Genomic DNA, 20,440 nt, shown 5'->3' with positions numbered 1-20,440 from the left:
CCAAGTGGATGCTAGATTGAGCAGAGGGGGCAGGAGCAACACAGGCGGAGCTGGGGTGTGAGCAGTTCAGCCCTGCCCGCCACATCCCCCCACCCCACCCCCATGAAGGGGGTTGGAGTCTTGTCTTTGAAATGTCCTTAGATGCTTGTTGCCTGGGAAGGAAGGCGTGGAGACGTGCCAGGTGGGTGACTGGTGTCACTGAGGGCCTTCTTCCTAGACAGGAAATAGGAGCAGCCCCTCGATGGCAGTGAAATGCTTTTCCCCCACGGGTGTGGAAAGAGGACAGACGGACTTGTAGCAATCTGGTTGAGTTCTTTGAAATTGCCCTTGACCCTTGTGTGTGCACCAGGAAGCCTTTCCTTTCCCTTTGCCAGGCTCCTCTTGCCTTGGTCTCCCCAGCTTCCCAGCCTCCCACCATTCTTTCCCTACCCTTTTTCTTCACCCTCGCCCCTGCTGACCCAAGTGAACATTGGTGCTATGTCTGTGTAGATGGCAGTTGGGGGCTATTTGGTCTCTTGATGACATCAGCCTTTTTTGTTGACTAGCAGCTGTTTCCATAGTCATTTGTAGCTCTGCCCTGATTGGTTGGCTCTTACTGTGAGGTCACTCACCCCCCCTTTAACAGTAAGCCACCTTGGAGAGTTAAGCAGTTAGGGAGTGATCTCACATGCCTATAGACGGATGGTGTAGATGCCTCACCTTGACCCTTGAAGGATGGATTGTGAGTGGGCTACGCGCCTCATTTTCTGCTTTCTTTGCTGGTTGTGTTCAGCTGTCCTTCCTTTGGGACGTCTTTCTGAGGGTTTTGTGCTTCCGGCGTGTGAGGCCCCGGGTCTCCAAAGGGGGGTGGTCTGTTGGTAGCAGATTGCCTTGGGCATGGGGGTCCTGCCTGCTCCTGGTGACCTTTGTTCCCTCCTTTCCGGGTTGTCTCCCCTCCCCTAGGGGAGTGTTATGATGGAAGCAAACCTGACCCCTTCGAAGCCCCAGAAGACAGTGATCTTCCTGAGGACATGGACACGGAGCCCCCCAGAGAGTCCCCCACCGACCAGGCGGCCCCGGACGCGTCACGCAGCCCCACCCTCAGGCTGAACAGAAAGCGCAAGGTGTCTGGCAATAGGAACCACACTGAGACCACTGTGCTCCCGGAGGACACTCTGCTGAAAGCCAAGCCGAGACGGGTCTCCAAAGGTGGGCTTGGTTTCGCTTCGGGCCCGCAGGGCACCCTATGGAAGTCCTGGAGCGGAGCAGTGGAAAGTTCCAGTCCCACCCTGGATCCCTGGGGGGAGCCACTCACACCTCCCCACCCCCCACCCCCATCCCACCCCCACCCCCCCAAAGCCAGGTGCCAGGGCTGGAGCCCAAAGGTGGCCAAAGGCAAATAGGCCCCCTCCCGAGACTTGGTGACAAGTTCCAGCCAACACAGTGACCACACCCCTCCCCTCCCCCACTCCTGTTAGTGATGTGTACGACAGTTTGTTCCCCGCCCCGGGGGGCTTCTTCATTAATTTGTAGTTATTTCTCCATTAGCTGACTGGCCTGAGAGGGAAATGACAAACAGTTCCTCTAACCGTTTAGAAGAGCCACATTATAGTGAGCTGACCAACCTGAGGTGTGCATTGAATTAACAGGGCTCCATCCCAGAAAGCAGCGCCGCTTGCTGCACCTTAGAGAACAGCGGGAGCAGCAGGTGTCGGCAGCAGAGAGCAAACCTGGCCGGCAGGGCAGGACGGAAGTGACTCAGGCGGTCCAGCCTGCGGTCACCCCCCAGGGCAATAGTATCTCCGAAGAGAAACCTGGCAGGAAAAGGGCAGAGGCCAAAAGCAACAGAAGCTGGTTGGAGGAGTCCCTTAAATGCAGTGACAATGAACAAGGTACGCATGGGGCGGGGGGCGCTCCTGGAGGGTGGATCACCCGCCCTCTGTGGGAAACGGCCCTGGAGGGGACCTGAGCGCCATCCAAGTTGACAAGAGTAGCGTGTGGCGAGCAGGGAGTTTTCTTCATGAGGTCCTTTCAGCCTGCACACTTCCTTATGGAATGGACAGTGAGGCGGGAGCTCGACTTCCTGGGCTGCTCCTCATCACCCAGCCCGCAGCTGGGCAGGAAGGGAAGTCTTGGGTGACCCCGGGCGCTTGTCAGTGCCCTCATTCCAGCCTCAGGCTGTCCCCAGTCGCCCTGTCCTGAGCACCCAGGCCCCCCACGGGTGGGGACGGGAGCGCACGAAGGGCTGGCTTCTGCCCTGTCTTGCGGCCCTTTGAAGCGACTTGCCATTTGGCGTTTCGTGGGTTAGCCTATTTGCCGGTTGAATGTGGGATAATTAAAATATTAGTGCTTTGAAAACATAATTGGTATATCTTTAAAAACTGAATCTTCTCCAACGATCAGTGCTAACAATGGGCTTTTCTTTCCTCACCGGCTACAACTGTGTAACGCCCGCTGCTTCTCCCCCTGACAGATGTGCTGTGCATGGACGGAGAAATGGATCGGCAGCCTTCGCCCCTGCCGCAGAAATACACCGACAACAGCGAGAAACCATCCGCGAAGCGACCGTGCAAAACCAAGCATTTGATCCCTCAGGAGCCCAGGCGGGGCTTGTCGCTGCCAGGGGACTCCTACGTGGACAATGCGGATGGCAAGGTACCTCTTGCCCCTGGCTCTCCCCCGCCCCCCGGGCCTGTGCAGGCACATCCCGCCTGCCTACTTCTCTGCTTCTGGGGACAAAGCTTTCCTTTTCCTGAACCCCTCCCCCAAAAATGTCACTGCCCCTTCCTAGGGGACCTGTCTCCTGGGTGGCGGTGAAGTTTCCAGCGAGTAAAAATGCAGCCCCTTCCTCGCGCCCCGCCTCCCTCAGACAGAGAGGAGGAAAAGTGCTTTCCTCCACTCAGGAGCGGCCTGAGCCCAGTTCCGACTATGATCTTTCGCCGGCCAAGCAGGACCAGAAGCCCTTGGACCGTTTGCAGCAATTGTCACCATCTTCCCAGGTCTCGCAGCTGACATGCTCAAGCTCCCCTCCAGAGACCACCCAGTCCCGCCCGATGCCACCGGAAGCGCGGAGACTTATTGTCAATAAGAACGCAGGCGAGACCCTCCTACAGCAGGCCTCCCGGCTTGGCTACGAGGTGAGCATCCTTGTGGGTGCCCCGGATTAGGATCCGCCGGCTGCTGCTCCTTGGGTGGGGGACACACTGGCTGGGGATGGGGGGCGGGTCTCAGAGCCCAGCCCCCTCCATGTGGCGGACTGGGCTGGGTGTTCCAGCAGGGTGTTTGCGTTGGCCCCGCTCACACTGCGGGCTCTTTGGTGGCTTGTTCAGTCGTGGTGTGAAAAGAAAGGCAGGCCTCTCTGATGTTCCGTTCCCGTTCAGGCAGGTAGGCTGCTTCGGCCAGTCCGGCTCACTTATCTCTGATACAAAATCTGACCTAACCCAGGGCTTGGCGACCAGGGGAATTTTAATGAGCCTTTTGGATTCTGAATAGCAAGAAGGAGAGTAGTTATTAGCTCTACTAACTTGTGCTGTTTGGGGCAGAGTGATGCCCCTGTGGGGTAGCGGGTGGGACGTGTCTGTGCAGAGTAGGGGTGGGAGTGGGGCAGACCTGAGCAGTCTCTTTCTGAGAGGGCACGGGAGCCGAGGGCTGATGGGCGGGGAGCAGGGGTTGAGCCTTGCACAAAACTCCCTGTCCACACTGCTGTATCCCAACCCAGCACGGCTGATGACAGTGACAGCCTCTATTGCTAGAGCAACATAGAAAGAGAGCTGATATCTGCCTAAGCCCGTGTGATCTGTAGTAACTCCTTTCACCCTGTTAACATCTTCACTTGGGAGTAACGAGTACTAGCCCACTCTCGGATGAGGAAACTGAGCCTCAGAGGGGTTAGCTGATCCCCGTACAGGTAGCAATCCAGCAGTGCTCCACAGCCCACCACGCTCCTCAGCAAGACTGGCTCACACTGGAATTGCCCTTTTTACAGTTCAAAACCTCTGTGAGACAGATGCCTCTCCATGCCCTGTGCAGTTCCCCCACCATACTTGTCAGTAGCAATTGTGATGTGATAGCCCACAGGGCAAAGGCATTTTTCTGTGCTGGCATCAGCCCTCTGGGAGTTGAATGGTGACAGTAAAACGCGGTTCAGCAGGCTGAGCGTGGAGGTGTGGCTGAGCACTGGGGTGGCAGGACCCAGGCTGGCCCGGAGCCCTGGCGCCCACACCCTCAGCCAGCTCTGTGCCCCTGTCCCCCGTCTCCCGTCGTGTCCCCCCACCCCGGTCCATAGTGCCGTGAGCCCTTGGAAGTGTGCCTGCCTTGGCCCTAAGGCCTGACTGTGGGTGGGAAGTTGGAAGCACTAGGGCTATGCTTAGTTTGGGGGTGTTTTGTTGTTGTTGTGCGTTGAATGTGCTCTTGTGTATATCTACACGTCTCTTGGAGACCTCTCCATTAGCTAGAGAGCACTTTGTGGTAGTTAGCGCAGTTACTTGCAGGTGAAGTCCAAGGAGCACCCAGTTGGTTTCCCAAGAGCTGAGAGCGGGCGCCTGGGAGGACAGAGCAGATGTTGCACATAGTGTTGAGCTAGACCCCCTGTGGTTGAGAAAATAGTCTCCTTGCTTCCAGCAAACGCTGGAGGTGGGGGGGAGACCCCTAACCCCAACTTTTGTGTTAGGGTTGAGAAAGTAGACTCCCGCTTCCAGCAAATGCTGGAGATGGGGGTGGCGGGGTGCTGCTGCACCCGCCGTGGAGGGCGGGGCTCCGAGCCCCACCTGTGAACTTGGCATCATTTCCAGCAGCCTCCCTTTGGGACCAGAGACGTCAAAAGACCCTCGTTGGTCCTCTAAGACAGTTTCCATTTTGGTTTGGTGGCTCTGAGGCCTGGACCAAGGGGCACTTGATCCATACTTTTTTAGGCTACCTGGCCTTTGATTGCACAGGAAGCCTTGGGAATGTTTACAGTGGGATTTGTTTTTTTCTTCAAATGTAAATTTCAATATGTAGATTCCACAGATCACCAGTGTTGATGCTGAACATTGTGACAAGTAGATGAACGCTTTCAACTTTGAATCCAACTTTCTGGGATTTCTCTGGGCAGAATTTTAAATGTTGGGATGATGGCCCAGTTGGGAGATGTGGCAGCTTAAACCTTTTAAAATTGAAGGACAGTTTGCTTAAGCAGATAAGGGTGTGGTTTGGGAGGGTTTTCCTGAAGTTTTGTCTTCAGCATTCTTGGTTATTTTCTTCTGCTTAGCCAAAGATACCATGTGCAGTATAAAGGCTGTCTGAGCTTCATGTCATGATAATCTGGTTCTGAAAGTTTAGAAACACACTCTGGCTTCAGATCCGCGTTAAATAGATCACTTGCGTGGCCAAAGACCTCAAACCATTCCCTCCTGGGAAAAAGGCTTCTATTTCTTAGGCTAAAGCGCCCGTGTGCAACCACATGCTTGTGCCTTTAGCGGTGATGATTAAATTTTCTATGAATTGAATAAGTCATGTTTTTTTAAAAAGTTAATGAGGCATTTAATTAACTAACAACGTCGGGCTTATGGCCTTTATGGTTACATTTTGCAGGTAATGGCATTCGGCTTATAGCCGCTGAACAGAGAGCTGTCCGACAAAAGCAGTTTGACTTTGCTTGGGAATGGCTGGGCTGCCCTTCGGACACTCCCGTTTATTTCTAGCGGAGAAAATAAAACCAAGGAATGTGTTGCGTCGACAGACTCGCCCCGCCTCTTCACCTTTCAGTTAGAGAAAGTGTCGGTGGCGATGGTCGCCATCCATTTAGAGGCCATCACCCTCCTAGCTAGGAGAGTGTAGTTAGCCCACTTGACCCCCAACAGAGAAGGCCTGTGGGATGCTCGTCACAGCTGGATTGCATCCCTCTAACTGGGGCCCTCTTGGGCCTTTTGAATCTTCCCAGCTGACCAGGTACCAAAGACCTGAGTTATAGGTCTAGTACTTCATGTTAATTGAACTTGGGGTTTAATATCTCTGGGCCTCAGTTTCCAAGTGTTGAATGAGGATAGTACTACCTTCCTTTCCTGCTATCTCCTGGGTTCCTGTGGGTGACAGAAGACGTCCTCATCTGGGGGAATGGGAACCACTGTGTAAATAGTGGGATCAACGTGGTTGAGTTAGGACAGCCCGTGGCCAAAAGTCTGACCTGGCCGTGGGGCTACTGCTGCCTTTGCTGCCATCTTCCAGGAGAAGAGAGTTGACTTACCCACCAGCTTGGACGGCCTTTCATTTCTAGGTACCCTTGAATCTGCCCTAGTAGTGATGAAGGTTTCCAGGCGAAGGCCATGATTGTCACAGCAAATAAACCCTGGGTTGAGTAAATTGATGTGTGCACAGCAGTTGGTGGCGTTCAGAACTGATCCCAGAGCCACGTGACAGGGCCTCTCCCTGGCTGGGGCACACAACTCATTAGCTTGCAGCCGTCCACTCAAGTCTGGCTAGTGAGGGCCTGCTAAAAGCGCAGCAGCTTCATGCGGTATCCTGGATACCAGGGCTCGGGGCAGGTGGCCTGGGAGCCCAGAGGATTGTGGGCTTTCTGGCAGGTTGGGATGTAAACGGAGAAACGCATTCGTGGGCGTGCCTTTTCTCTTCCTCCTCTTGTTTTGGAAGGGAGCTGCTGCAGTGACCTGAAGTAACAGGGCACCGATGGCCAGGTTTACCAGCATGCCCCATTGGGTTCACGTGGTAAGCAAATGGAACATTCTAGTTCGCTCCCAAGTGAGTGGTCACCTTTGATTGGCGTGTCCTCCAAAGGGCATAAAAGGTTTTACAGAACCCATCTCGCACTTATGGGCGGCTAGAATGACGCCCTTTTTGGGTTTAACAGATGAGTTACCTGAGAGATGTCACAAGGAGGCCTGTTCTGACCCCATCGCATCCCCCCTTACCCTGCAGACCATGTGTTGGGCCACATGCACGTTCTGCCTACTCCCAGCTCTCAGAACCTGCCGGCTCTCTGCTGGGCACGACTTACCCAGTATAAACAGTATAACGTGTTTTCTGGTGGCAAATGCTTTCGATGTGTCTGAAAACTTTCTTAAGGTAATAAAACATTGAATAAGTTCCTGCTCTGCTTACTGGGAGTGGTTCATATTAATATTTTAACAAGCCAAAGAAAGAAGGTTAATAACAGTGATTCTAATGCACAGTGTTGACACAGAACATCTCCGGGGTGGGGGGTGGGGCGGTGAACGTTTTATTTGATTCTTGAAATGTGGAGGTTGCAGCCTGTGGTGTATCAGGTTCCTGTCATTAACTTGGGGCAGAATCAGTCTAAAATTTTCATATTTACTCGAGAGGGTGGAGTGAGGCAAAATAGAGGGTGGGGTTATTGGAGGCATTTTGTGTCATTCCTCGAGGATGGAGGGAGAGAGCTTCTCTTTAACTCTACTTAACGTACAGACAAGAGCATCTGAGGCCCAGGTTCTGATTTGGGGTCTTAACAAGGGGCGCGAGGATGTAGCTGACCTGGGTGTCCCTGCTTCTCTAAGCTGGGGAATGTTCTCCGGCTGATTTAAGCTCTCTTTAAGTGTTGGTCATCCATACTTTTATCTAAACTTGTGTTATCGTCCACTGCCACTGACCGAACAGACCCATCAAGTGAGAATGGTCTGTGCTTGGCAATGTGTCATCTAAGATGTTAGCAGCCGTGACACCTCTGTACTGGTCACGTCGGCCCCTGGGCTGAGGGCTTTCATCGCTATCCGAATGCGTCCTCTCAGCAGCCCTGTGGAAGCTTGGAGAAGTTCAAGGGTAACTTGCCCATGGCCAGGCCACTGGTGCAGCAGAGCCTTAGACAACACTGTCTGCATCTCCAAGCCCTTCTCACGCACTCTCGCCCCCCACCAGGATGCCTGCCGCCTGCCTGCGCCATGGTGGGCTTTTGGCCCCGAGGATGTATGCCTTTGAAAGTGGGCACCGCCAAGCTATGGGGAGGTCACGCTTACAAGGTTCACTGTATCGTGGTCTGATGGTATCTCCTCTCCTCTCCTCTCCTCTCCCCGTAGGAAGTGGTCTTGTACTGCCTGGAGAACAAGATTTGTGATGTGAACCACCGCGACAACGCGGGTTACTGTGCCCTGCACGAGGCTTGTGCAAGAGGTTGGCTCAACATCGTACGACACCTCCTTGAATATGGCGCCGATGTCAACTGCAGTGCCCAGGATGGAACCGGGTCAGTGGCGGTCTTGCTCTTGGCCTGGCCCTGTTGGGGCATAGGCAGTGGTTCTTAGGGTGTGCAGGGAACCCCAGAAGGAAAGATGGAGAGTGAGTGCCATGTAAGCACACTGATGGCGGAGTCCTCTAGAATGGAATCAGACAGATCTTTCTGGCGAATTTACATAGAACTTTAAAAGTCTGTGACGCTCTTATGGACAGAAGTCCCTGAAAATGTTGAGCCTGCATGAATAATCAGGGGTGTTCTCTTTTAAGACCCTGGACTCTCCACCAGCGTCTGTTGAATCTCAATCTTGAACATATATGTGAGTTGAAAGTTGCAGGAGTACAGACAGGTCCAGTGGCAACTGGCTTGATAGGACCTGCCGTGTCCACCCACATCCCCGGGCCTGGCCCCCACTCTGTCCTTGACCTCGGTTTATTGGCCAGAGGCCCAGGTCTGAGTCAGCCCAAGCATCTTCTGGTTGTACCTGGGATGCCACCACGAGGCAGGGCACTGGGGCTTTCCTGACGGTCATAAAATGAGCAAAACTGTAAGGTATTTGGTGGTTCATGGTTTCCAAATAGCATCCTTTCTGGATGGGACTGTGGACAGTGTTCCTGACCCCAGCGGACACGAGCAGGAGGACTCTGTATCCTCCTGAGAACTCGCCCTGCCTGTCGACTGCTTCTGGGCGAAAGGGTTGATCACTCATCTCCAAATTGGTTTCAGGAGAGGTTCCACTTTGCCCCTAGTTTCTTTTACAAACTGCACTTTTTGGGTTTTGTTTGTAATGGTGTAACAATGGCTTGTCGTATCTGCTTCCGTGGTGCTGGGGTTCTTCCCCCCAGCCCGCCGTATGTTACCTTCTTACAGTCTGTCACTATTTAAGTTCATTGGAAACGTTTTCATCGTGGCCTGAGTTCCTCCTTGGGCCATGCATTAAGAGAGATTTGCATTGAAGAATTAGGCCTGAGATGGTCCCTTCACCTGTCCCGTAAAGGGTTATGTGTTGAAATAACAGAGTAATTTGTCGCAGCGACCGTACACTCACCTCCTCGGTGAAATAGCGCGCCTACGAGGCTTGGCCACACACGCTCGATTTTGCCCCGTGTCCTTAGAAGCAAGCGTCGCGTGCACAGGTGTAATCCCCCGCACCTCTCCTAGGCCTCTCCACGATGCTGTCAAGAATGATCATCTCGAAATTGTCCGCTTGCTCCTCTCCTACGGTGCTGATCCTACCCTGGCTACGTACTCAGGTAGAACCATCAAGAAAGTGAACCACAGCGAACTTCTGGAGAAGTTCTTAACAGGTACGGCAGAGGTCAAGACACGGTCTTGTTGAAGCATCTAGACGGTGACTTCACAGCCTTTCACCTGGGTTCCCCCTACCCCCACCCCCCGTTTACTCTAAGTGACCCTTTACTGGGAAAAGCGGCCCAACGTTAGTCTGTCAAAGAAGAGATACATACTTTGAGTTTTGCGAGGTGGGGGGCTGGAAAACTCTTAGCTAGCCAGGCTAGCTTTTGTTTGGCAGGCTGGGGCGGTGAGGCGGGCAGTCCCTCAGGAAGGCGGGTGGACGCGTGGGGAGGTTTCAGTCAGATACCTGGAGGCGTGTGCAGTGGGACTTGTCAGGAGGTGACACCAGCCCCAGCGTGAGATGTTCCCGAACTCCAGCAGCATCTGCCTCTTACCAGCAGGCGTTATCTTGTTTCTCTTTCTCTCTCTCTCTCCCCCTCTCTCTCCAGACTGTTTAAATAACCTGCAGGCTCCTGACGATGGTAGCCCCGGTTGCTCTTCGGAGTTCTCTGGCAGCTCTGTGTGTGGTGAGCAGGCTTGTTCGTTTCAGTTGGGCTTGTGGGGGTGGGGGTGGGGGTGGTGCTGTGAGCAGGACTTGCTTGGGAAAGAATTTTTCCAGGGTCCTTTTTGGCGAACAGCTGGAATCTTGCTCCAGCTTACTGACCTCTCTCTTGTTTGCCCCCCCGGTTAGAACCAGATGATGAAAGTGGTTACGATGTTTTAGCAAATCCCCCACGACCAGAGGACCAGGATGACAGCAACGAGGCCTATGGTGACCTATTGGAATCTGAATTTTCCCAAGACCCCCTTTTGCCGTGTTATAACGTCCAGGTGTCCGTCGCTCAGGGGTGAGCGTGGCCAGCGTGTGGTCGAGAGCCAGCCCAGCTGCTCTGTGGGGTGGCAGGAGTTAGAAATCCCCTTCAGCAGATGAGGGTGGCTGGGTTGGGGGGTGAGTGAATTCCTCACCAAGTGTCCACCGACCTCACATAATGCAGTGGAACTTTTCCAGAAAAGTTTGGGGGGTGGGAGGGCTCCCCAGCCAACTGCCCTCATTGGAACACACCCCTAGAGCCCAAAGGACACGGGAGTCAGCGACTGCAATTGCAGTTTCAGTCAGTAAACTCTTGGGGAAGGGATCCTCCCCAAACGGCTACCATAGGGGCCTTCCAAGGCGCGTGAGGTCCACGGGACGATACTGATGTGTACCCTCTTCTTGTATAAGATTAGAGAAAGCCGTATGTGGCACCTGGGATCTTATGTGTCTTCAGATTTGCTTAGATCGAGTCTTGTCCCCACGGTCGGGCCACTGTGCCCCATGACCAACCCTTCGGAGTGAACACATCAGGAGACCTTGCTCTGCTGTGTGTTGACCCCGGTGCTTAAGGAGTAGCATCCTCCTTGGACTCTGAGGCTGGGAACGTGTCTGCCTTTGTGGTGACATTCTATTCGGGATAGAGATGATAAAGCGTGGCAGGATATCAGGAAGGATTGTACCACCTCCCTTCTCGAAAAATCCTCACTCCCGGCAGCATTGAGGGGCGGGTTGGAGGTGTGGGAAAGGAAAGGAAAGCCAGGTGACCTCGAGTGTTTCTCATGCTCTCTCCGTGAGGGCCGGAGGAGAGGAGAGGTCCAAGAGGTGTTTGCCATCTCCCTTGGGTTGGCATACAGACTGGTTTTCCCTAGTGACTAGAACGGGGTGCACTTACTTGGAGAGGGGTGACCTGAGTTGTGACCAGAGCCAAGGCAGCACTGGGGTGGCCTGCAACGAGGCTCGTTCAGGGGCGCTGCTCCTGCTTTTGTCTAAGTTGGCTGATCCGCCCTAGGTGGCCTCTTTTTTTTTTTTTTTTTTTTTTTTTGCCTTATAACAAATTTAATCAGTTATACATATACATATGTTTCCATATCCCCTCCCTTTTGCGTCTCCCTCCCACCCTCCCTATCCCACCCCTCCAGGCGGTCACAAAGCACCGAGCTGATCTCCCTGTGCTATGCGGCTGCTTCCCACTATCTATCTACCTCACGTTTGGTAGTGTATATATGTCCATGCCGCTCTTTCACTTTGTCACAGCTTACCCTTCCCCCTCCCCATATCCTCAAGTCCATTCTCTAGTAGGTCTGTGTCTTTATTCCTGTCTTACCCCTATGTTCTTCATGACATTTTTTTTCTTAAATTCCATATATATGTGTTAGCATACGGTATTTGTCTTTCTCTTTCTGACTTACTTCACTCTGTATGACAGACTCTAGGTCTATCCACCTCATTACAAATAGCTCAATTTCATTTCTTTTTAAGGCTGAGTAATATTCCATTGTATATATGTGCCACATCTTCTTTATCCATTCATCCGATGATGGACACTTAGGTTGTTTCCATCTCCAGGCTATTGTAAATAGGGCTGCTATGAACATTTTGGTACATGTCTCTTTTTGAATTATGGTTTTCTCAGGGTATATGCCCAGTAGTGGGATTGCTGGGTCATATGGTAGTTCTATTTGTAGTTTTTTAAGGAACCTCCATACCGTTCTCCATAGCGGCTGTACCAATTCACATTCCCACCAGCAGTGCAAGAGGGTTCCCTTTTCTCCACACCCTCTCCAGCATTTATTGTTTCTAGATTTTTTGATGATGGCCATTCTGACTGGTGTGAGATGATATCTCATTGTAGTTTTGATTTGCATTTCTCTAATGAGTAAAGATGTTGAGCATCCTTTCATGTGTTTGTTGGCAGTCTGTATATCTTCTGTGGAGAAATGTCTATTTAGGTCTTCTGCCCATTTTTGGATTGGGTTGTTTGTTTTTTTGCTATTGAGCTGCATGAGCTCCTTATAAATTTTGGAGATTAATCCCTTGTCCGTTGCTTCATTTGCAAATATTTTCTCCCATTCTGAGGGTTGTCTTTTGGTCTTGTTTATGGTTTCCTTTGCTGTGCAAAAGCTTTGAAGTTTCATTAGGTCCCATGTGTTTATTTTTGTCTTTATTTCCATTTCTCTAGGAGGTGGGTCCAAAAGGATCTTGCTGTGATTTATGTCATAGAGTGTTCTGCCTATGTTTTCCTCTAAGAGTTTGATAGTGTCTGGCCTTACATTTAGGTCTTTAATCCATTTTGAGCTTATTTTTGTGTATGGTGTTAGGGAGTGATCTAATCTCATACTTTTACATGTACCTGTCCAGTTTTCCCAACACCACTTATTGAAGAGACTGTCCTTTCTCCACTGTACATTCCTGCCTCCTTTATCAAAGATAAGGTGACCATATGTCCGTGGGTTTATCTCTGGGCTTTCTATCCTGTTCCATTGATCTATCTTTCTGTTTTTGTGCCAGTACCATACTGTCTTGATTACTGTAGCTTTGTAGTATAGCCTGAAGTCAGGGAGCCTGATTCCTCCAGCTCCATTTTTCGTTCTCAAGATTGCTTTGGCTATTCGGGGTCTTTTGTGTTTCCAAACAAATTTTGAAATTTTTTGTTCTAGTTCTGTGAAAAATGCCAGTGGTAGTTTGATAGGGCTTGCATTGAATCTGTAGATTGCTTTGGGTAGTAGAGTCATTTTCACAATGTTGATTCTTCCAATCCAAGAACATGGTACATCTCTCCATCTATTTGTATCATCTTTAATTTCTTTCATCAGTGTCTTATAATTTTCTGCATACAGGTCTTTTGTCTCCTTAGGTAGGTTTATTCCTAGATATTTTATTCTTTTTGTTGCAATGGTAAATGGGAGTGTTTCCTTGATTTCACTTTCAGATTTTTCATCATTAGTATATAGGAATGCCAGAGATTTCTGTGCATTAATTTTGTATCCTGCAACTTTACCAAATTCATTGATTAACTCTAGTAGTTTTCTGGTAGCATCTTTAGGATTCTCTATGTATAGTATCATGTCATCTGCAAACAGTGACAGCTTTACTTCTTCTTTTCCAATTTGGATTCCTTTTATTTCCTTTTCTTCTCTGATTGCTGTGGCTAAAACTTCCAAAACTAGGTTGAATAAGAGTGGTGAGAGTGGGCAACCTTGTCTTGTTCCTGATCTTAGTGGAAATGGTTTCAGTTTTTCACCATTGAGGACGATGCTGGCTGTGGGTTTGTCATATATGGCCTTTATTATGTTGAGGAAAGTTCCCTCTATGCCTACTTTCTGCAGGGTTTTTATCATAAATGGGTGTTGAATTTTGTCGAAAGCTTTCTCTGCATCTATTGAGATGATCATATGGTTTTTCTCCTTCAATTTGTTAATATGGTGTATCACGTTGATTGATTTGCGTATATTGAAGAATCCTTGCATTCCTGGAATAAACCCCACTTGATCATGGTGTATGATCCTTTTAATGTGCTGTTGGATTCTGTTTGCTAGTATTTTGTTGAGGATTTTTGCATCTATGTTCATCAGTGATATTGGCCTGTAGTTTTCTTTCTTTGTGACATCCTTGTCTGGTTTTGGTATCAAGGTGATGGTGGCCTCGTAGAATGAGTTTGGGAGTGTTCCTCCCTCTGCTATATTTTGGAAGAGTTTCAGAAGGATAGGTGTTAGCTCTTCTCTAAATGCTTGATAGAATTCGCCTGTGAAGCCATCTGGTCCTGGGCTTTTGTTTGTTGGAAGATTTTTTATCACAGTTTCAATTTCAGTGCTTGTGATTGGTCTGTTCATATTTTCTATTTCTTCCTGGTTCAGTCTCGGCAGGTTGTGCATTTCTAAGAATTTGTCCATTTCTTCCAGGTTGTCCATTTTATTGGCATAGAGTTGCTTATAGTAATCTCTCATGATCTTTTGTATTTCTGCAGTGTCAGTTGTTACTTCTCCTTTTTCATTTCTAATTCTATTGATTTGAGTCTTCTCCCTTTTTTTCTTGATGAGTCTGGCTAATGGTTTATCAATTTTGTTTATCTTCTCAAAGAACCAGCTTTTAGTTTTATTGATCTTTGCTATCGTTTCCTTCATTTCTTTTTCATTTATTTCTGATCTGATTTTTATGATTTCTTTCCTTCTGCTAACTTTGGGATGTTTTTGTTCTTCTTTCTCTAATTGCTTTAGGTGCAAGGTTAGGTTGTTTATTCGAGATGTTTCCTGTTTCTTAAGGTGGGATTGTATTGCTATAAACTTCCCTCTTAGAACTGCTTTTGCTGCATCCCATAGGTTTTGGGTCGTCGTGTCTCCATTGTCATTTGTTTCTAGGTATTTTTTAATTTCCTCTTTGATTTCTTCAGTGATCACTTCGTTATTAAGTAGTGTATTGTTTAGCCTCCATGTGTTTGTATTTTTTACAGATCTTTTCCTGTAATTGATATCTAGTCTCATAGCATTGTGGTCAGAAAAGATACTTGATACAATTTCAATTTTCTTAAATTTACCAAGGCTTGATTTGTGACCCAAGATATGATCTATCCTGGAGAATGTTCCATGAGCACTTGAGAAAAATGTGTATTCTGTTGTTTTTGGATGGAATGTCCTATAAATATCAATTAAGTCCATCTTGTTTAATGTATCATTTAAAGCTTGTGTTTCCTTATTTATTTTCATTTTGGATGATCTGTCCATTGGTGAAAGTGGGGTGTTAAAGTCCCCTACTATGAGTGTGTTACTGTCAATTTCTCCTTTTATGGCTGTTAGTATTTGCCTTATGTATTGAGGTGCTCCTATGTTGGGTGCATAAATATTTACAATTGTTATATCTTCTTCTTGGATCAATCCCTTGATCATTAGGTAGTGTCCTTCTTTGTCTCTTCTAGTAGTCTTTATTTTAAAGTCTATTTTGTCTGATATGAGAATTGCTACTCCAGCTTTCTTTTGGTTTCCATTTGCATGGAATATCTTTTTCCATCCCCTTACTTTCAGTCTGTATGTGTCTCTAGGTCTGAAGTGGGTCTCTTGTAGACAGCATATATATGGGTCTTGTTTTTGTATCCATTCAGCCAATCTGTGTCTTTTGGTGGGAGCATTTAGTCCATTTACATTTAAGGTAATTATTGATATGTATGTTCCTGTTCCCATTTTCTTAATTGTTTTGGGTTCATTATTGTAGGTATATTCCTTCTGTTGTGTTTCTTGCCTAGAGAAGTTCCTTTAGCATTTGTTGTAAAGCTGGTTTGGTGGTGCTGAATTCTCTCAGCTTTTGCTTGTCTGTAAACGTTTTAATTTCTCCATCAAATCTGAATGAGATCCTTGCTGGGTAGAGTAATCTTGGTTGCAGGTTTTTCTCCTTCATCACTTTAAGTATGTCCTGCCACTCCCTTCTGGCTTGTAGAGTTTCTGCTGAGAGATCAGCTGTTATCCTGATGGGGATTCCCTTGTGTGTTATTTGTTGTTTTTGCCTTGCTGCTTTTAATATGATTTCTTTGTGTTTAATTTTTGACAGTTTGATTAATATGTGTCTTGGCGTATTTCTCCTTGGATTTATTCTGTATGGGACTCTCTGTGCCTCCTGGACTTGATTAACTATTTCCTTTCCCATATTAGGGAAGTTTTCAACTATAATCTCTTCAAATATTTTCTCAGTCCCTTTCTTTTTCTCTTCTTCTTCTGGAACCCCTATAATTCGAATGTTGGTGCGTTTAATGTTGTCCCAGAGGTCTCTGAGACTGTCCTCTGTTCTTTTCATTCTTTTTTCTTTATTTTGCTCTGCAGCAGTTATTTCCACTATTTTATCTTCCACCTCACTTATCCGTTCTTCTGCCTCAGTTATTCTGCTATTGATCCCGTCTAGAGTATTTTTTATTTCATGTATTGTGTTTTTAATCGATGCTTGATTCATCTTTAGTTCTTCTAGGTCCTTGTTAACTGTTTCTTGCATTTTGTCTATTCTATTTCCAAGATTTTGGATCTGGGAAATAGAATCTTGGATCATCTTTACCATCATTATTCTGAATTCTTTTTCAGGTAGACTGCCTATTACCTCTTCATTTGTTAGATCTGGTGGGTTTTTATCTTGCTCCTTCTCCTGCTGTGTGTTTTTCTGTCTTCTCATTTTGCTTATGTTACTGTGTTTGGGGCCTCCTTTTTGCAGGCTGCAGGTTCGTAGTTCCCGTTGTTTTTGGTGTCTGTCCCCAGTGGCTAAGGTTGGTTTAGTGGGTTGTGTAGGCTTCCTGGTGCAGGGGACTAGTGCCTGTGTTCTGGTGGATGAGGCTGGATCTTGTCTTTCTGGTGGGCAGGTCCACGTCTGGTGGTGTGTTTTGGGGTGTCTGCGGACTTTTTATGATTTTAGGCCACCTCTCTGCTAATGGGTGGCGTTGTGTTCCTGTCTTGCTAGTTGTTTGGCATAGGGTGTCCAGCACTGTAGCTTGCTGGTCGTTGAGTGAAGCTGGGTGCTGGTGTTGAGATGGAGATCTCTGGAAGATTTTTGCCGTTTGATATTATGTGGAGCTGGGAGGTCTCTTGTGGACCAGTGTCCTGAAGTTGGCTCTCCCACCTCAGAGGCACAGCACTGACTCCGGGCTCCTCAATTTGGGATGATGTGTTGTCTATTCATGTATTCCACAGATGCAGGGTACATCAAGTTGATTGTGGAGCTTTAATCCGCTGCTTCTGAGGCTGCTGGGAGAGGTTTCCCTTTCTCTTCTTTGTTCTCACAGCTCCCGGGTCTCAGCTTTGGATTTGGCCCCGCCTCTGCGTGTAGGTCGCCGGAGGGCGTCTGTTCTTCGCTCAGGCAGGACAGGGTTAAAGGAGCAGCCTCTTCGGGGACTCTGGCTCACTCAGGCCGGGCGGGAGGGAGGGGCACGGAGTGCGGGGCGAGCCTTTTGGGAGGTCTGGGGTCTTCTGCCAGCGTTCAGTAGGTGTTCTGTAGGAGTTGTTCCACGTGTAGCTGTATTTCTGGTGTATCCGTGGGGAGGAAGGTGATCTCCGCGTCTTACTCTTCCGCCATCTTACCCCCGAACTCCCTAGGTGGCCTCTTAACACATGCACATGAGTCCAGAGTTCCCCCGCTAGAAGTAGATCTTCCGGGCTTCCCTGGTGGCACAGTGGTTAAGAATCCGCCTGCCAGTGCAGGGGACACAGGTTCGAGCCCTGATCTTGGAAGATCCCACATGCCACGGAGCAACTAAGCCCATGCGCCACAGCTACTGAGCCTGCGCTCTAGAGCCCGCGAGCCACAACTAGAGAAAGCCCGTGCGCAGCAACAGGCCCAACGCAGCCAAAAATAAATAAATAAATAAAATTAAAAAAGAAAAAGAAGAAGAAGTAGGCCTTCTAAGGACAGTGAGAAGTGGGGTGGGGGTGGGGTAATCAAAGTGGAAGTAGCAGGCCCTTTCACCGCCAGGAGACGGGTAGTTCGTAGTTGGGAGCGCCTCTAATTTTGCCGGAAACTCAAACCACTGTCCTTTCTCTTGTGTAGGCCTCGTAACTGGCTGTTGCTCTCAGACCTGCTCAAGAAACTGCAAATGTCCTCCTGCATATTCCGCTGCAATTTCCCAAATGTGAAAATCGTCACCATCGCGGAGGCCGAGTTCTGCCGGCAAGTGTCAGCAAGTCTCTTATTCTCTTGCCCCAAAGACCTGGAGTCCTGTAATCCAGAAAGTAAGGAGCTCTTAGATCTGGTGGAGTTCACGAACGAGCTTCAGACTCTGCTGGGCTCATCCGTGGAGTGGATCCTCCCCAGAGACCTGGACTCAGACGACGACTGGTGAGCTCGCCGGGGCCCGCCGTGTACAGTGTGTCATGGTGTTAATCCTTGTGCGTATGTGTCCTAATACGACTATTTCTGTAAAGAAAGGACACTATGAGACACGACTCCAGTCGGAAGGACTTCAAAACATGTTTTTTTCTTTTTAAAATTTTAAGTCAGTTTTTATGAAGTTGTTAATAAAGTTTCTTTACTTTTCAATGTACACATGCTTCGGAATATGTTTGTTTTTACTCGGAACAATTGTTTCTTTTCTTTTTTAAGGAGAAAAAAAAAAGGCAAAGGAGCTCCACACTTTGACTTAATTTCATACAAAGCTCCGACGACAGAGGCCATAACTGTTGAGAGTTGCTTTTGGGGCAAATTAAACCAGTAAAATTTTAAACTCTTCCTCCATATTAAAGGGATTGAATAAATTGGCCACTTTGGTGCACCTGTGTCCTGCGAATTGTCCAGTTGGAGATGGAGGTTTAGAAAGTGAGTTTCAGTCTTGTTTAAGTCTCTTCCCATCAGACTGGTCTCTTGATTTCCTACACACCATGTTACTTCCTGTCTACCTTGCCTTGGTGTTGTTCATGCCTGGATTGTCTCCTGTACCTGCTCAAACCTTGGTCCATTCTCGTTTGTACCATGGAAGTTTGTCATGCTGGATACTGTCAGAACTAATTTTACTTAAGTTTGCGTTAAGGTGCAAAGCACACGTTTTGTATATTTTCTGTTTTTTGTGTTTGTCTATATTTTATGGTTTCGCTTCAAGAAATATTATGGGACGGGAAATAGCAAGATGTAAAGAGCAAAAAAGTCATCATTCTCTTTCAATTGTTAGAACATCTATCTGCAATCATAATTATGATGCACTGTGGTATGTGTTAAAATAGTAAATACATGTAACGTCCCGTAGGAGAAGCAAACTCAGTGGTGTTGGTGAGGGTGTGTCATGGAAGTAATCACAAAGCAGGTGACTGTTGGTTGGGGTCCTGAAACATTAGTGTGCCTTCCCTGTGTCCAGTAGTGGTCTGGAGGGGTCAGGAAGCCTGCCTTTGAATTTGAGGGAACAGAGGGTTTGAGGTCCTCTCTCTTCTCTTGCTCTAGTACACTGCATAGCAGCAGTATACTGGGTTTACAGTTGACGTTTAAATCGCTGATTGATCATTAAGATTGGGATGTATCTTTGGAAATGAAAATAGGAAGAATCGTATGCTTTTTCTTTTTTTCCCTATATCTGAAAAGGTATGTAGTACCTTGCTGAGTGGTTGGGAATAATGTTTGCAGTATTCAGTGTATTCAGTTTTAGTATCTAAGTAGAATTAAACTGTTGCTGTAAACTGGAATAGCGCTTTGTTACGGACAAGTTTTAGAATGCATCTGTTCGTCAATTACCTGTTTGGGAAGATTGTAGTTAATGATTTTGAGAATGTGGCTATAAACCTCCAACTGACTCAAGAAAAACAAATAAGTCAAGATTGACAAATGTATAGGCTCTTCATCTTATTGTGTGTGTGGGTTTTTTTTTTTTTTCCTTTTAGTTATTTGTCAAGGTATAAAGAATTCTATCACACTTAAGACAAGTTAAGTAAACTTAACGGGGTGTGTTCTGACATGGCATGGAGCAGATCCCATGGCCTAGATCTTAAAGGTGATTTTATGTTTAAACTTTCATGAAAACATATGTGATTGAAACACATTAATATATTGATACAGAGGGCAGTTAATTTTTGTCTTTTGTGTGTGTGTGTGTGGTACTGTTGTGGCCTCTCCCGTTGCGGAGCACAGGCTCTGGACGCGCAGGCTCAGTGGCCATGGCTCACGGGCCTAGCCGCTCCGCGGCATGTGGGATCTTCCCGGACCGGGGCACGAACCCATGTCCCCTGCATTGGCAGGCGGACTCTCAACCACTGTGCCACCAGGGAAGCCCTAATTTTTGTCTTTTGATACATGTGAGCGTAGCTTTCATTTTGCTGAAAGAATATGACCAGTTTTCAGTTTGGGATTCTACCATTTAGTAAAGATAGTCCACTTAATTTTAGAAATAAGAGATTTAATATATAATACCTAATAATACTTTTATGTATGTTTTTTTACTGAAAACTTTTATTGTAATACTGTGAAGAAACTATGCCATTCTAGTCTTCAAGACTTAAATGAATCAAGTGTTTATTAGCTGTTGTAGTTTTTAAACTAATAAAAGTCAGTACATCAGCAATTTGTAAATACAGTTTTTAAAATAATGCCTTAACAACTTTACAGTGGTTATAATGACTGTATTTAGGCCTAAAGTTAGTTAATAATTTGACATGAAGGCTTTTTAATAGTTTGATGGTGCAGATCAGGGATAGGTAAACTCTGGCTGGTGGGCCAGATCCAGCCCGTCGCCTGGC

General features: G+C 47.8%; 1 protein-coding gene across 1 annotated transcript in view; it reads left to right on the top strand.

Annotated features, from left to right (window-relative positions):
- LOC309808886 (BCL-6 corepressor-like) overlaps positions 1-18,544 on the top strand; it is a gene marked incomplete at its 5' end in the record, with an annotated part of 29,745 nt that extends 11,201 nt beyond the window's left edge. Inside the window, 9 exon segments of the mRNA XM_082629458.1 lie at positions 943-1,188; positions 1,629-1,871; positions 2,453-2,634; positions 2,979-3,116; positions 8,004-8,170; positions 9,320-9,465; positions 9,901-9,978; positions 10,143-10,299; positions 17,775-18,544. Coding sequence (XP_082485584.1) covers positions 943-1,188; positions 1,629-1,871; positions 2,453-2,634; positions 2,979-3,116; positions 8,004-8,170; positions 9,320-9,465; positions 9,901-9,978; positions 10,143-10,299; positions 17,775-18,066 — 1,649 coding nt within the window. The 3' untranslated portion in view covers positions 18,067-18,544.
- Between the last annotated feature and the right edge of the window lie 1,896 nt (positions 18,545-20,440).

This window comes from Mesoplodon mirus (assembly GCF_964341445.2).
Source record: "Mesoplodon mirus genome assembly, chromosome: 7".
NCBI lineage: Eukaryota > Metazoa > Chordata > Mammalia > Artiodactyla > Ziphiidae > Mesoplodon > Mesoplodon mirus.
The sequence above is the reverse complement of the archived record's forward strand: the minus strand, read 5'-3'. Positions and strand labels throughout refer to the sequence as shown.